This window comes from Crinia signifera, chromosome 19 (genome assembly GCF_055691185.1).
Source record: "Crinia signifera chromosome 19, ASM5569118v1, whole genome shotgun sequence".
Classification (NCBI taxonomy): Eukaryota; Metazoa; Chordata; class Amphibia; order Anura; family Myobatrachidae; genus Crinia; species Crinia signifera.
In genome coordinates this window covers 133413053-133430330 of record NC_139226.1, presented here as the reverse complement: position 1 = coordinate 133430330, position 17278 = coordinate 133413053, and the positions used below count along the sequence as shown (strand labels likewise).

General features: G+C 45.9%; 1 protein-coding gene across 2 annotated transcripts in view; it reads left to right on the top strand.

The window, feature by feature from the left end:
- Window positions 1-17278, top strand: part of LOC146043030 (uncharacterized) — a 142974-nt gene that overhangs the window by 72834 nt on the left and 52862 nt on the right. For both annotated transcript variants that reach the window (XM_083163397.1, XM_083163396.1), the window contains exons 7-8: window positions 3867-3977; window positions 9671-9916. In XM_083163397.1, coding sequence (XP_083019523.1) covers window positions 3867-3977; window positions 9671-9916 — 357 coding nt within the window. The remainder of the gene's footprint in view (window positions 1-3866; window positions 3978-9670; window positions 9917-17278) is intronic.

The following is a 17278-nucleotide window of genomic DNA, read 5'->3' as shown; positions in this document are numbered from 1 at the left end:
AATGTTGGCAGAAAATGCGATGTGACAGTGTATCCCCCCTTAAGACATGTGAATAACATAGTGAGCACTATATTTATAACAGAAATTGTTGAATCACAGGATGGAAATTTGTAATCGTGGTTTTAAGCTTGGTCTGGAGATGTATTGAAGCATCTGGAGACTTATTGAGGTTAATCTGGAGATGTATTGAAGCAGCCCACATAAGGTTTATTCCCCCCTATAGATAATAAGGGGCAGATTTATTAAGCTTGGAGAAGATATAAACTGGAGATAAAGCGGAGAAAAGGTAAAAGGAGATAAAGCACCAGCCAATCAGCTGTGTTTGAAAAAGACAGTTGGGAGTTGATTGGCTGGTGCTTTATCTCCTTTTACCTTTTCTCTGCTTTATCTCCAGTTTATCTCTTCTCCAAGCTTAATAAATCTGCCCCTGAGTCATTTACCAATTTTACACATTCAAATCTTGTTCTGTCTCCGTTTCATTTTCTCCTTTCAAAAAGGGCCTGATTCAGAGAAGTCCTCTAATGCATGTGTAGCTTTGAATCTTCAAGCAGCGTAGGTGCTTATGCTGTAGCCACCTGGAAGCGGATTAAGACACCCACCACCAAGTTCGCAAATCAATTGCGAGCAAACCTGATTTATTTTTATTTTTTTCCTCCTTGTACGGCCTCTATTAAAGTCAGCAGCAAATGGTTGTACATCGGATCGGGAGTTAAATGTGCTTTAATTGTAAAGCACAATTTGTATCAAATGGACAAAATCGTGTTGCACTGCAGGTGGGGCAGATGTAACATGTGCAAAGGGAGTTACATTTGGGTGAGTTGTTTTGTTTCTGTGCTTGGCAAACACTGGCTGCTTTATTGAATCCAAGTGATGATTTTTCGACACTGCGTGGTCGGATAACACATGGATCAGCGAATTACTCATCGATCCACGTGATTTAGTCGAAAATGCTGGGCGCCGCTCGCCTTCTCCACGCGAGGTGGAAGATTGTGCGGTGCCGCTGCCGCTGTCCTACTGCTCCATGGGATGCCGCCGGTAGAACTGAAGCTGCTGGTCGACAAGCATGCTACTACGACCATTGCAAGGCTGGCCGCGGGAGCGTGCTCCCGGCGACAGTCACCCCCCAGCTATCCTTGCTAGAATCGCACCATGTGGGGCTTAAGGGGTACATATTTACTAAAGCTTCTTAAAATTCTGCCCCTAGCAATCAGATTCGGTCTATTATTTTCTAGGATGCAATAGAGAAACCATAAACAGAATCTGGTTGCTACTGGCAACATCATCTCTTTTCATTTTTAGAAGCTTTAGAGAATTTACCCCTAACTGTCTAAGTAGAGAAGTGGACAGATAAGGATACTCGAATACTATTGAAGTCCTCCCAATAGAATATATAATGTATAAGTTGAAGATAAATTCCAAAATAAATGGGATGGCCCTTGGTTCACAACATACGGAGGGACGCAGTTATTTGTTGCTTGTAAACTGGGTATAAAATGCACTTTCCTTTAGGATTTTCTGCTTTTTGGGGGGTTCTCCCCTGCATCATACTGTATAACCACTGTAGCATTACTTCTCATTGTGTACAGCCGGAGTGTCACTCTTCCCTTATGATCCCCATATTGATTTACTGGAGCCTCTTTCATTTTTTGACCTCCATCTTTCATCTCCCGCTACGTCGATATACATTTCTGTCTTCTGTTGTACTCTCTGCTGACATTGTCAGTGCTATTTCAGCATTACTCCATATGTAGCAGCATTGATCTTGTATTAGAGATACACTCTTCTCACACAGAACGGAATTACTTGGCATGATTTACAGACCTGCAATCATTTTAACGATCTTTCAGCCGTCTCTTGTGTTTTCAATCCACCCTTTTAATATTAATAGAATACAATTTACGCCGTGCTCGTACATCAGCTACATGTCTGCACAAACTTCTATACTTGGCATTGACCTTCTGGTGTACTATAAATAATTTCCCAGCCCCAACTGTTTGATTTTTAAATCTGTGCTGACTTTGTGATATATGTTGCTTTGTACATACTTTTTGTTTTGAGGACATTTGTTTGTGTATTACGTACCATAGATTAAATGTCAAACTGCTCTCACTCCACTAACGTTCCACTAACGATACCATCTACCTCCTGCCCACTTCAGTCTGCTTGGGCCAGATGTACTAAGCTTGAAAAGTGATAGAGAGTAATAAACCACCAACCAATCAGCTGCTTTCTGTCATGGTACAGACTGGGTTTGAAAAATTACAGCCCCAAAGCAGTTAGTAAGAGCTACTATACTTGCTGGGAAATGGTGCTGATATTCAATGTAAATGTATCTGTCTCTTATGGTGTGTACACACGGGGGCGATTTTTGCTAATATCGCGGGCAATATGGTCGCCATTTTTTCCCCATAGTGATCGCTGGTTGCAGGAACATGCTCCTGCGACCAGCTGATTTCCACTGCCAAGCTCCCCCGCCAGTTTCTTTTTCATCAGCGACCATCTCTGGTCGCTGATGCAAACGGAATACTGAGTGATATATCGCCGAGCGATATATATCGCTCGACGATATGTCTCCCCGTGTGTACACAGCTTTATTCCTTTTTTCCCCAAAAATGTAACCGTGTAATGTGGGCTAGGTGACATAAGGGAGATTGCTAGACTAATGCGGGAGAGAGGGAGATTGCTGCTATGTCTGGGAGTCTCCTGCAGAATGCAGGAGGGGAGGTAACTATGATGTAACAATGTGATGTGGGCTAGGTGACATGAGGGGAATTGCTAGACTAATGAGGGAGAGAGGGATATTGCTGCTATGTCAGGGAGTCTCCTGCAGAATGCAGGAGGGGAGGTAACTATGATGTAACAGTGTAATGTGGGCTAGGTGACATGAGGGTGATTGCTAGACTAATGAGGGAGAGAGGGAGATTGCTGCTATGTCAGGGAGTCTCCTGCAGAATGCAGGAGGGGAGGTAGCTATGATGTAACAGTGTAATGTGGGCTAGGTGACATGAGGGAGATTGCTAGACTAATGAGGGAGAGAGGGAGATTGCTGCCATGTCAGGGAGTCTCCTGCAGAATGCAGGAGGGGAGGTAACTATGATGTAACAGTGTAATGTGGGCTAGGTGACATGAGGGTGATTGCTAGACTAATGAGGGAGAGAGGGAGATTGCTGCTATGTCAGGGAGTCTCCTGCAGAATGCAGGAGGGGAGGTAGCTATGATGTAACAGTGTAATGTGGGCTAGGTGACATGAGGGAGATTGCTAGACTAATGAGGGAGAGGGAGATTGCTGCTATGTCAGGGAGTCTCCTGCAGAATACAGGAGGGGAAGTAACTATGATGTAACAGTGTAATGTGGGCTAGGTGACATGAGGGAGATTTCTAGACTAATGAGGGAGAGAGGGAGATTGCTGCTATGTCAGGGAGTCTCCTGCAGAATGCAGGAGGGGAGGTAACTATGATGTAACAGTGTAATGTGGGCTAGGTGACATGAGGGAGATTGCTAGACTAATGAGGGAGAGAGGGAGATTGCTGATATTTCAGGGAGTCTCCTGCAGAATGCAGGAGGGGAGGTAACTATGATGTAACAGTGTAATGTGGGCTAGGTGACATGAGGGAGATTGCTAGACTAATGAGGGAGAGAGCGAGATTGCTGCTATGTCAGGGAGTCTCCTGCAGGAGGGTAGACAGCTATGATGTAATGGAAGAAAGAAGGACTGTAGATAGATGCACTTGGAAGAGCTCAAAGATTAGATGTCCCCCATTGTGTATTACAGGATGTAGTATAATTGTATTTTTATGTTACGATCTACAATGACCAGCTCCTTCCCAGATAGTAAACTCCCTTAATCGTCTGTTTCTTATCCTAGGACCAGATAGAGGAATTCCGCCAACTCAAAGATACGTTGAAGAAAATGCCAAGTTTTAAAGATCCCAGAGCGGACTCGCAGAAGCTGCTATTTCTAACGTCCAATAGAAAGGTATAATAACTGGAGATGCCCCTTATACATTATATGATATGTGATACAAAATCCGTAACCATATCATTCACTGATGTGACCACGACCCCTGCCAAACAGTCACTGACTATATCGGCAGATCTTACTGCATGTTTAGATGATAGGGAATATAGGCATCTATCGATCAGGAGCGCCCATCATTGACGATACATTGAACGAGACGTACGTTGATATTGTTATTGTGCGTATCGTTCACTATGGTTGTATATTGTGTACCCACATTCAGTAAACTCCAGAAGCAGAACCATCATATACTCCCTGTCACATGACCGGCTGCACATGACCCTGTCACATGACGTGGTCGATTGTCACCTGCTCTCATCCATTACCAGAGTTTCATTCCAACCAGCCAGACTTGGCAGATGATCTGTCAGATAATTGTACAGTGTATGCCAAGCTTAATGATTTTCCTTCATTGTTCGGGTTGGCTCTGCTATCTGGGCAGATAATGACCGGAGCTCCTGATTTCCGAGGGCACAAAATGTGCGGCTGGATGACCACATTAATAATCAAGCCCAAGGTCTTTAGAATTCGTTGGGGTAATGTGGTTGTACAATATTGACATTGAATAGATCCCAAGTTGATATGTATTTTTCTGGGCATTCATTTGCAGTCTTGTCTTGGGCTCCCAGGTTTTTGTTTCACCAGAGCAGTCCCCTTTTTTATTCCACATATAATTTAATGTGACCAATGTTTATGTTCCAGTAATTATAGCATTTGAGGCTGTCAGATTAAAAGCACAAGTTTAAATTATGTTCCTATAAATTTAGCTTGTGGGTGTAACAGATGTGGCTTTTCTATTTTCATTGTAAGTAGGCTTGCCATCATATTCATTTAACCCGGGACACCTATGATTTACAGATTTACATTAAAGTCTGTATTTATAATCTGCATGAGAACCTGGGAAAATCATTGGAGTCCCAGATTCAATCCCCACCGCTATTTCCGACAGGGGAGATAGCTGCGGATGCCCTTTTTAATGCAGTCTTTCCCAACGGCACTGAAGCGGCAGATCGACAGAACGGGCCCGACTTTAAAAACTGTCAGGCCCGTTTTGCCGTGTACGGCCGTGAATTGTTGCGATCACGGCCGGAACTCTACAATCCATGCCGTTTACATGGACACACCCCCTTTTAGCCTTTATAAGGTAAACATTACAGGCCATTTTAAGGAATAAAAATATCTGCTTGCCAATTTTGACACCTTTTTTGACCAATTCCTTTGGTGCACAAAGGGTTAAAGGGATATTGGTAGCTTCCCACCTCTTCTGTTGGATAAGGCATTATAATTGTGTTTCATGACGATACCTATAACTTTAATTGATTGCGAAGAACTGTTAATGTAGATACATTTTGATTGTTATTTGTCCGTTAGGCCCCAGTTATGCAAACTCTGTGGGTTTTTTTTGGAAAAGGGAGGAGAAAGTGGCCATACACCAGAATCTTACATAGGGCCCTGTGAGCTTTTAATTAGGTTCCTGTTAGGCTCCTATGTATGAGCTGATCATTTGGTTCTTGGAAGATACAGTATGTATTTTTTTAGCCCAACACAATGTGGTGCAACCTACAGTACAGTGTGTCTGTTGTATTTTGGGATTCGGTATGAAATCCCGACGGTCAAAGTCCCGACATTTCAAATCCCGACAAGGTCAGAATACGACATATAGAATGTACAGGTGAAACGGTCAACATGACTTTCGGTCGACAGGTCTCGAGGTCGACATGGGTTTTTTCACTGTTTTTTTTTTTACCCGAATGTCAACATGGACACAGTTGGAAGTGAACCGCAGCCCCTTGCATCGCTCGCTATGCTTTGGGCACGGTGCCTTGCTGCGCTTGGCACACTATTTTATTCTCCCACCATGCCCTAGTGCAGGCCTTCCCAACCACGGTCCTCAAGGCACACCAACAGTGCAGGTTTTAGTGATATCCAGGCTTCAGCACAGATGGTTTAATCAGAATACCTCAGATACTAATTAAGTCACCTGTGCTGAAGCCTGGAGATCTACAAAACCTGCACTGTTGGTGTGCCTTGAGCACCGTGGTTGGCAATGCCTGCCCTAGTGGATGGTAGGGCATGAAATACTACCTTTCGGCACATGTCGGGTCAAAAAAATGAAAAAACATGTTGACTGACTCCTGTACATTCTGTTTGTCGGGGTTTTGTCCTTGTTGGGATTTTGTCCTTGTCGGGATTTTGACCCTTTACACGTGGAAGAAGGAAAGACTCATTTTTTTCTTGGGGCACTCTTTAATTTATGTAACCTGGGATGATCAGTAGAACATTATACTATATGGTTTGCGTAACATTAGAATCTGAGGTGGGGTATCCTCATACAAGCTTGGCTAGGATCTCGCCGTTCAGGCGGGTCCTTGTTGGATGTCTAAATAACAGCTCGGACCTGTCTCTAAAGGGCTAGTAACACAATGTTAAGGGGTGAGTGGTCCCCCAAGCAACTGGCAAGGATTTAAAATATAACTTTTAATATTCAATTTAAGAAAAGTACTAGACAAAACGTTATCTTGACATTTGACACACAAATATTAAAACTTATAACATTGATAGCAAAAACACTTGTATATCCGTGCTTTGTATGACTTGACCTCTAAATTATTGCACCGGGTTTAAAGGCAGGTAAATGTCTGAGGGGTGTCAAGCGCTTATTCAACACAAAGTTTAGGAGTAATGGTAAAGGAGGTAACTGCAGTTCCCTGCCTCCCTCTCCCCCGGGGAAGGGAGGGGAAATTGTTTGGACAAGGGGGAGAAAGAAGGAAGTAGAGTAGAGAGAGAAAAAGTGAGCACGAGATAAGGTGATGGCGTAAGGTAGGTTTTAGACCTGATTCTCACAGGAGCGGAGTAGGTGATCCCAAATCAACTTTATATACCAATAACAGTAGAGGGGAAGCTGGTTAAATTTAGGAAGTCTCCTATCCTGTTTTAGCAGTAATTCCCCAGTCTAGTGTCAGCTGCCACTCAGCGTGTAATGGGCTTTCGGGGTATTGTGGGCAGGGCTGTGGAGTCGGAGGAAATTTCGAGTACCTGGGGTCGGAGTCGGCAAACAATGCACCGACTCCAAAAATGATAATTAATGACTTCTCTACTGTAAGAATAAAGACCAATGCATGCAGTGCCTCACGTAACCGCAAAACGAACACGTTAAGTGACCGTGAAAAAGCATGCTTTTCATGTGCTTCACTATATGGCACACAACGCACAATTCGGAGCACCAATACTTATAAATGTATTCTCCCTTGTAGTTTACAACTTATTTCCAACGTTCAATAAGGTTTTCAATACCTCGTTGGTAGAAATCACCTGGTGTAGACTCGAAAAATTCATTCAACCGACCTCTCCCACCATACGCACAACATCTTTTTACGCGGATGAAGATCTTGTTTCATGCGCAGGGTCGTTTGTTTACCTTGGCTAAGCCATTCCTTACGCTGGTTCATATTGATGTACAGGCACCATTTTTCGTCGCCAGTAACGATTCGGTAAAGAAATCGTTCGTTGTGTCCATGAATTGAACGGTGACGAGCAAGCAAACCGGCAGAGATTGTGGCTCGTTGATTTTTGTTGTCGTCATGGTCCACACTTCTGAACCTTTCCTATTGTTTTTGTTCCCAAAACAACCAAATAATGTGGTTTTTATCTTTGAACTGGTAAAGTTCCTGTTCCTGGTGTTTATGCCTACTGCTACTATCCAGCCATTTAATTAATAAAAAAATTAATAAAACTTTGTTTTCATTTGTCCTTTGCTCAAACTGTTCAATACAGTAGACTGTTGGCTTCCCAGCCTCTAGTTTCTGTAGTAATAATATGTATGTTGCCTTTCTTTCCTTCAAGGAATGTATCAAATACATTCGCATATTAATACAGAGGAGTCTGAGTCGAGGAGTCGGCGTCAGAAGTACGAGGAGTCGGAGTCGGAACATTTATCTACCGACTCCACAGCCCTGATTTGGGAGATCATCCCTCCTAGGTGAAGATCAGGGAAAATCTAGGAGGAAGGGAGCTCTGTGGTCCCCTTTGTAACAAGCGGCTGCTGCCCTGCTTTGTATACCTTAGGTTTGGGGCGGAATTAGTGCACCCTCTGGTTGGCGATACCCTATAGAAGCCTATGGGCTTCTATCGCCGTCTGCACGCCCCCCCTCCTGTCCTCCTTTGATCTCCTCCTCCCCCAGCAGGTGTCACAGCCGGCAGGACATCCGGCTGCAGGGGGGAGTAGAAGACGCAGGGGGACACTGGCAGCCGCCGGGATGTGACGGAGACCAGATTACAGGTATCGCGGGGGTCTCCGTCACCACAACCCGATGCTAGCCGCATATGTTAGTACATATGCGGCAGCATCGCGGCGGCTGTCAGTCGAAGGGCGGCGATGTATATTAATACATCCCGCCCATAGTGCTTTCAACACCTCTAACTGGTTACCATCAAGTTCCCTCTGATGGGCCTTGTGGGTATGGCGGGTGAGCGGGCTTATAATGTACACAGGAGGGGAATCGGTTAACAGAGCTCTATAGTGGGGGTACTGCTGTCTGAGTTGGTCCTTCAGTCCCCCTGGTTAGTTAGATCCCAGTGCAGGGTAGACTGTTAGGGCAAGGCCCAGATAAGTGTTCCCTGATATCTGGATAGTAGCCAGGAAAAAGAGAGTATATATGCCGAGGTTGGTGCACTGCTATCCTCCACATATATCGTATATAGAGGTGGAGGGTGAGCGGCACCTAGAGATTTACCTCCGCTACGCAGAAAGGTCTAGCAGGAAAAGTGGAGGGGAATTGGTTATGGGGTGAGCGGAGTGTAGCTGCGATAGAGAGGGAGGGTAGGCGGGAGAGCGGGAGAGGGTGTACCTGTATGTGTACCCCTGTACACTCAGCGGCACCCGTTGCGGTCAGTCAGGCGGAATGCTACTGCTGCAGGAGGCGCTCTCTGATGGCTTCACTCCACTAGATCCCACCAGGATTTTGACCCTGTCGGGATTTTGACTGCATCCCGTATTTTATACCTATTACTCTGTAGCTATTGACAGAACTCCAGACCTACAGTAACAAGGAAACCGGTCACATTTCTGATCACACACATTTTTGTTTCTTATGCTGGAACTATGGAGGTCATTCTGATTGACTCGCATGCGAATTGGATGTGTTACATAAATATCCACTCGCTGCTTGGATTCTGACCATCCAATGATTTCTAAGGCGTTCGCAAATCTAAGTCACTCTCTGGTGACTTAGATATGCGGTGCTTTGCTACGGGAAGAGGGCAGGCACATCATGTGACATCAGCTGCCCACCCCTGGCGCATATGCACATGTGCAGTCCATCACCATCGCTCACTGTTTCAAATTCACAATGAATGGATTAGAATGACCTCCTATGTGTCTTACAATAATCAGGTAACTGCTTCTGACCATTTGATTGTGATAACCAGCCTAATACAGAGTTAGTTCTCCTTGGTATTTGGTTGCCTTTTATGGTCTCCACACTTCAGCTGTAGACCTGTTGGTTTATCTCGAAGCTGTGAAGCCTAGTCTGTACCAGAGACACGAGGCGCATTGGACCAGATGCTCAGTGACATCTCTGCAGATAGATTTGAAGTACTTGTGTGCTATATTCCAGCTGCTTCTTCTGTCTGACTCCTATTTTCCTCCTTAGGATATCAAAGGACATGACACACAGGTGCCTCAGAGCTCACCGCGAAGAGAGAAGCCGGCGGAAAATGTCCCTGGGGTTTCAGCCCAAAATTCAAAGAGGTTTTCACAACCCCAACTGGCATCACGGGAAAAGTCTCTCCTTCAAAGTCCTCCTGTGCACATAGCTGGCCCCAGGCTAGGCGCACAGAATGAGAGCCACGTAGCAAGATTCACCAGGACAGTTAACAGTCTCCGAGACGACAAAGAGGTAAAGCACAGCCTGCATTGTAGCAAATGGTTATTCTCTGCATGTTGTTCCTAGATTGCTATTCTATTGCAGGGAAACAAAGTGACAGACTTCATTATTCGAAATAAGGAAAAAAACAGAAGACTGGGGCACATTTATTAAGCCTGGTGAACGGATAAAGTGGCGGGTAATAACGCACCAGTCAATCGGCCCCTAACTGCCATTATTCCGACCCAGATTGTAACATGACAGTTAAGAGCTGATGAGATCTAGTACAAAAAGTATGTGCAGCACAAAATATTTATATTTTAAAGAAAAACATTTATGTACATTAATTTTATTCGGTTTTACCCTTGGTGATATTTAGGGAATTCAAGTACAACTAAATGTGTCTAAATGTAGCGAGTAGTAAAATAAATGTTGTATTTACGTGATGGGTTACATTGAGGGCCTGGTTGGCCGTACAAATGCCCCTTGTGAGTAAATGCAAGGATGCGGCCATACACATGTATTTTAACCCTTTATCAATATTGCCAAATGGCTACAAGTACTGTACATCAGGAACACGTTGTGGCCATTTGGTAACATCAGACCGGCCATTACCATCTGGTGGGGAAACTGGAGTACTGCGGTCATATGACCGATAGTTATTTACATGCATTCAAAGATATGTGCAGCCTCAAATCTCAAAACTTTGCATCCCCGTCCCATGATATTTCAGAATTCATATTGCGCGTTATTAGACTCCTCCCAAACGCACATACTTTTCTGCGTACTCTTCTTACTGAAGAATGGCAACGGAAGAAACCTTTTGAGGTATATTCAATGCCGCCGGCGAGGATAGTTTTCAGCATATTCAATGTTTTGCAAAAATCCTCACCGTCCCCTTAAACCAGGCATGTCCAAACTATGGCCCTCCAGCTGTTGTTAAACTACAAGTCCCATCATGCCTTGCCACAGTTTTGCTATTAGGGAATGCTAATACTTTGTCAAGGCATGCTGGGATGTGTGCTCTATATACAGATGCACAGTGTTTATATTTTGCACCAAGATTCATATTTTGCAGATAATAACCCGGCGCTTCAAATCCCGGGTAATTGTGTTATTCGGCCGCCGCGGTCTGAAAGCGGAATCTGGGATTCCTGAGGCTGGAGCTGAGCAATACGGTTTTACACAATTAAATGATGGTGAAATTGCACATATATTTGAATATATTGTACTAACTGTGTGTTCTAGAATCCATTTTTCGTGGGTACTTATGCCGTCAACACAAAGCATACGCTGTGAGGAGGCACAGGATAGGGCTTGCCTGCATTTTTAGAAATGAGTTACTCTATGGCCCAAGTTTTGTATTCTTAAATTAAAGCCCTCAGTCTGCAGAGGTTACAAACAGGAAGACATTCAGAAGCAGACAGTAAGGAAGTGTTCCCTTTGGAAAAGCTTTCCTCCTCCCCCTTTGGAAAGATTGACAGCATGGTCCACCAATCCAAAAGGAAAGATCAATCAAAGGTGGATTGTGGGATAGAGGAAGTGGAAGAAGAGGTGACTGTGTGAGGTGAGGGGCACAGCTATAGTCACTGGAGGTTGGGGTGCTGTCCCCTCTCTGTGTAATCAGTGAATAGCCATTCTGTGTGCTCTGCTACAGCTGCCAGTGCTGCTCAGGACTGTAGGAGATACACTGATACATTGTACAGCAGCTTGAGGAGACTTTGCTGAACTGTGAGTGGACTTTGTTAGTATAATCCTGATGCTGCTGGTTACTGGATTTCTTGGTCTCCCTGAATAAAGTACAAGCTGTTTTCATTGTTACCCGCTCTGCTGTGTGATTCCTGAACCCCAGGGTACCCAGGTCACCCGGTATCCTCACATTTGGAGGCAGCGGAGGGACATCACACCGTTTCTGCAGAGATTACAAGGTACTGGATAGAAGCAACAGTAACACTGCAGAATATCAGGATGGAGCGTCAGCCAGAAGTTGTGGTCAGCAAGGGGAGAACACAATGAGAGAGCAGGAGAAGTTTTACCGTACAGCACGGAAACCTCACCTGCAAGGATTTTGCAGGATGAAAGGTATTACTTATGATGGGACTGAGACCCAGGAGACACTGGTGCTGAGGTTGTTGGAGTGGGATCGGGCGCACCCAGAGGATCCCAACCACCTGAGTGATGATGAAGAGGTGCCGACAGGCAGTGGTTACCAGAGTCCACCACTGTTACTCCTGCTGCATTACAGAGCTGGCTGGGGGCACTTGGTGATGGTGCGACCCCACAGATGAGAGCTGGGGTAATCAAAGCAATACTTGGGGTACAAATTCCTACTGGCGGTGGAACTCCAGAGCCACCCCAAAGTTCTGGCCAAAACAAGCGACACTTGGGATTTAAGGATGTTCCCACATTCTGGGAAAATGAAACAGACATTGACACTCACCTCCAGATCTTTGAGAATCTCATGGAGGTGCATGGAATAGAGCCAGCTGAATGGCCAAAGTACTTGGGGCCAAGTCTCACTGGTAGGGCTTTGGAAGCCTATCGGGCCCTAACTCCCCAGGAGTGTAAAGTCTACGCCAGTATAAAGAAGGCATTGCTGGCTACGTTTCAGATCACTGCAGAATCTTATTGTCTCAAATTCAGAACACTGAATAAAAGTGGGACTGCTTCCCACAAGGAGTTTACTAGTCAGCTACGGCAAAACTGTGGGAAATGGCTTGAAGGGAGGCAGGCCTCCACTGCGGATCAGATCATCAACTTAATCGTGGTGGAACAGCTAATGATTAAGATGGCACCAGAGGTACGGTAGTGGGTCATGGACAGGAAGCCTGATACACCTGAGCAAGCTGCGGAATGGGCTGATGAATATAGCCAATCGTCCCCAATGGAGAGTCGCTGCTGCAAGAATCCCAAGAGCAGAGAAGCCCCCTGACAAAGAACCGTTCATCAATAATATTAACAAAGGAGTCTATGTCAGAAGCACCACCGATCAGCCGCCCAGATTTAGAGTGGCTAACCCAGAACATTGGAAGTGTTACCGCTGCATTCAACCAGGGCACTTGCTGAGAGACTGTCCACGCACACGAGGACCATTTCCTGGGGCTAGACCAGCCCCAGTCTCTGTGGTATCTTACTCCATGGAAGATTATAGTGAAGAGGTCATCCAGTCAGATACATATGGGATGGCAGATGGGGTGTACATTGTGGATCTGGTACTGGGGGAGGAGAAGGCAACTCCCAGAAATATGCGAGGGCACCTACAGACTGTGGCAGTGGAGGATCAGCCTGTTCAGGGCCTAAGAGATTCTGGAGCCTCACTCACTTTGATCGAGCCAGACCTGATTCCCGCATCCAGGGTGATTCCTGGACAGTATGTACGAATTGCCACCGCCGGGGGAAAACAGACCGACCTCCCCATTGCCAAGATACATCTAGACTGGGGAGCTGATCAAGGAATTGTGGAGGTCGGAGTACTCAAGGGGCTACCAGCCAAGGTCATCCTCGGAAATGATCTGGGACAAGCACTGGTGACACACTTTGTCCAGGCGGTGACAAGAAGCCAAGCCAAAATAGTTACCCAGGCAACAGATATGGAACAGAAACAACCTACCCAGACAACCACGGTGAGTGATTCTAGTCCCTTATCTAACACACTCTAGAGGTAGACTTGGGGGAGGTGGACCGCACTGAGTTCCAACCGGCCCAAAAGACTGACCCCTCCCTGAGTAAATTGAAGAGTGCAGCTGACCTGGGGCTGGAAACAGCTGATGGAAACAAGATAGTTTGGGAAGAGGAATAACTGTACCGACTAGTCGTTCCTCAGCCTGGACAGGAAGCTGCCATGCCTACTAAACAGTTGGTGGTACCTACACCATATAGAGTGCAATTACTAGCTCTTGCTCATGACATCCCTGCAGCCGGGCATTTCGGCACCCGTAAAACCCTGGCCCGACTGCTACGGAATTTCTTCTGGCCAGGGATGTCTAGAGATGTTAAGCAGTATCGAAGCACCTGCGATACCTGCCAAAGACTGGGGAAGCCTCAACGGAAAGTGCCTCTGCATCCATAACCTATTATTGGGGAGCCCTTTGCCCGTGTTGCCATAGACCTAGTTGGACCATTAGCTATTTCAAGTCATATGGGCAAGAAGTACATCTTAACACTAGTTGACTTTGCTACACGTTACCCTGAGGCCGTGGCCCTATCATCCATTGACCAAGAGCATGTTGCACAAGCACTGACAGACCTCTTCAGTCGGGTTGGATACCCACAGGAAGTAGTCACAGATCAAGGACCCCAATTCCAAGGCGAACTTATGCAAACCCTATGGGAAAAGTGGGGGGTTCGGCCTCTTCGGACCTCCCCTTATCACCCGCAGACCAATGGGCTATGTGAACACTTCAATGGAACACTTAAAAGACTCCTACAAGCGTATGTACAGTCCGAGGGGAAGGACTGGGAAAGAGCTCTACAACAACTTCTATTTGCTTATCGGGAAGTACCTCAGGCATCTACCGGATATTCCCCGTTTGAACTCTTGTACGGTCAGAAAGTACGGGGGCCTCTAGACCTGGTCAAAGAGAGTTGGGAGGGAACTTTTCAAGAATACCAGTAGCCCATTTTGCAGAATGTAGAGAACATGCGAACATGGATGAGAAGACTGCTGCAGTTAACTAAAGAGCATCTCCGGGAATCACAAGAAAATCAAAGGGAATGGTACGATGCCCATGCTCAAGACCGGGAGTTATATCCTGGGCAAAAGGTCATGATGCTTATCCCAGTGCGAAGAAACAAACTGCAGGCCACCTGGGATGGACCTGTCAATTATGTGGTCTCCCTAGATAAGGGAGGGAAAAACCTACGCACCTTCCATATAAATCGACTCAAAGCTTATAGAGATCGTCAAGTAGCGACCATGGTAGTGTGCTGCCCTCCGATGGAGACTCCAGAAACTGATCCGTTACCTGACCTTTTGGGAGCTGCTAAACAGAGGAAAGGTGTGGAATCAGTCCAGGTGGGAAAACAATTGAATGCAGCCCAGCAGCAAGAGATGCAGAGGATCTTAGAAGATGAAAGAGACCAGTTTTCTTGTCAACCCGGTCAAACTCACCTAACCACTCACCATGTGGACACTGGGACCGCTAAGCCCATTCGACAAACCACTTACCGAATGACGCCAGATGTTATGAGGCAGGTAAAGACTGAGATCGAGGAGATGCTAGCTTTGGGGGTCATCGTACCATCTAAAAGCCCATGGGCTGCTGGGGTCGTGTTGGTTACCAAGAAAGATGGGACTACACGGTTTTGCGGCAGGTAAAGACTGAGGTCGAGGAGATGCTAGCTTTGGGGATCATCGTACCATCTAAAAGCCCATGGGCTGCTGGGGTCGTGTTGGTTCCCAAGAAAGATGGGACTACACGGTTTTGCGTGGACTATCGCAAATTGAATGAAGTAACCACAACTGATGCTTATCCAATGCCCCGTGTTGATGAACTACTAGACCGGATTGGAGGGGCCAGGTTTGTTTCAATGCTGGATTTAAGCAAGGGTTACTGGCAAATCCCACTTACCAAAGAAGCCCAGGAGCGTTCTGCCTTCATCACACCAATAGGACTCTTTGAGTGGACTACCATGCCTTTTGGGATGAAGAATGCCCCTGCCACATTCCAGCGAACAGTGAATGACCTACTGGAGGGGTGTCAAGACTTTGCCCAAGCCTACCTCGATGATATCCCATCTTCAGCCATACCTGGGAGGAGCATTAAACTCATGTGTCAGAAGTGCTCAAAAGGATCAGAAAGGCCAAACTCACCATACGTCCAGATAAATGCCAGATGGGGATGGCTGAAGTTCAATACTTAGGACATCGGGTTGGAGGAGGAGTTATTAGACCTGAACCGGCAAAGGTGGAGGCTATTGCCAATTGGCCCCAACCAGTCAACCAGAAGCAAGAACGGGCCTTTCTCGGAGTTGCTGGCTATTACAGAAAATTCATACCACATTACAGCACCGTGGCCAAGGCTCTAACAGACTTAACAAAAAAGAGATATGCTCGGAAGATCGAATGGACCACTGAGTGTGAACAAGCCTTCAGAACCCTAAAAGACATGCTGACTAGAGCCCCAGTGTTGGCTGCCCCTGACTACAATAGAACATTTTATTGTGCAAACAGAGTGTGGACTTGGGGCTGTGTTGAGTCAGGTAGGAGAAGACGGTAGGGAACACCCAATCGTGTATCTATCTCGTAAACTAGCTGACAGAGAGATAGCTTATGCCACTATCAAGAAGGATTGTTTAGCCATAGTGTGGGCCTTATAGAAACTACATCCTTATCTCTATGGGAATGAGTTCAGTGTTGTGACTGACCATAACCCTTTGAGTTGGCTACAGAGAACTTCAGGGGAAAATGGGAGGTTGTTGAGGTGGAGTTTGGCATTGCAAGGTTTCACCTTTTCCATTTCTCACAAAGGGACGAGACCATAACAACGCTGATGGGTTATCCAGACGTGAGGAACAAAATGGCAAGCTTCGCAGACCTTCGGGCCAAGTCGACAGTCAGGACTCTGCCTGTCTCCTCGATTTTAAAAAGGGGGAGGTATGTGAGGAGGCACAGGATAGGGCTTGCCTGCATTTTTAGAAATGAGTTACTCTATGGCCCAAGTTTTGTATTCTTAAATTAAAACCCTCAGTCTGCAGAGGTTACAAACAGGAAGACATTCAGAAGCAGACAGTAAGGAAGTGTTCCCTTTAGAAAAGCTTTCCTCCTCCCCCTTTGGAAAGATTGACAGCATGGTCCACCAATCCAAAAGGAAAGATCAATCAAAGGTGGATTGTGGGAGAGAGGAAGTGGAAGAAGAGGTGACTGTGTGAGGTGAGGGGCACAGCTATAGTCACTGGAGGTTGGGGTGCTGTCCCCTCTCTGTGTAATCAGTGACTAGCCATTCTGTGTGCTCTGCTACAGTTGTCAGTGCTGCTCAGGACTGTAGGAGATACACTGATACATTGTATCAATGCTGCTCAGGACTGTAGGAGATACACTGATACATTGTACAGCAGCTTGAGGAGACTTTGCTGAACTGTGAGTGGACTTTGTTAGTATAATCCTGATGCTGCTGGTTACTGGATTTCTTGGTCTCCCTGAATAAAGTACAAGCTGTTTTCATTGTTACCCGCTCTGCTGTGTGATTCCTGAACCCCAGGGTACCCAGGTCACCCGGTATCCTCACATACGCCTTAAGTAAAAAACTGACCAATCAGCCCGCCCTCATTCAATCCTATGGAGAGTGTCTGCAATACAGAAATTGTCTCAGTATTGTTGCAGATCTCAAGTTTATTTCTATGGAAAATGTACATAGGAAGTAACCTCAAATCGATTTGACAAATGTTACTGCATAA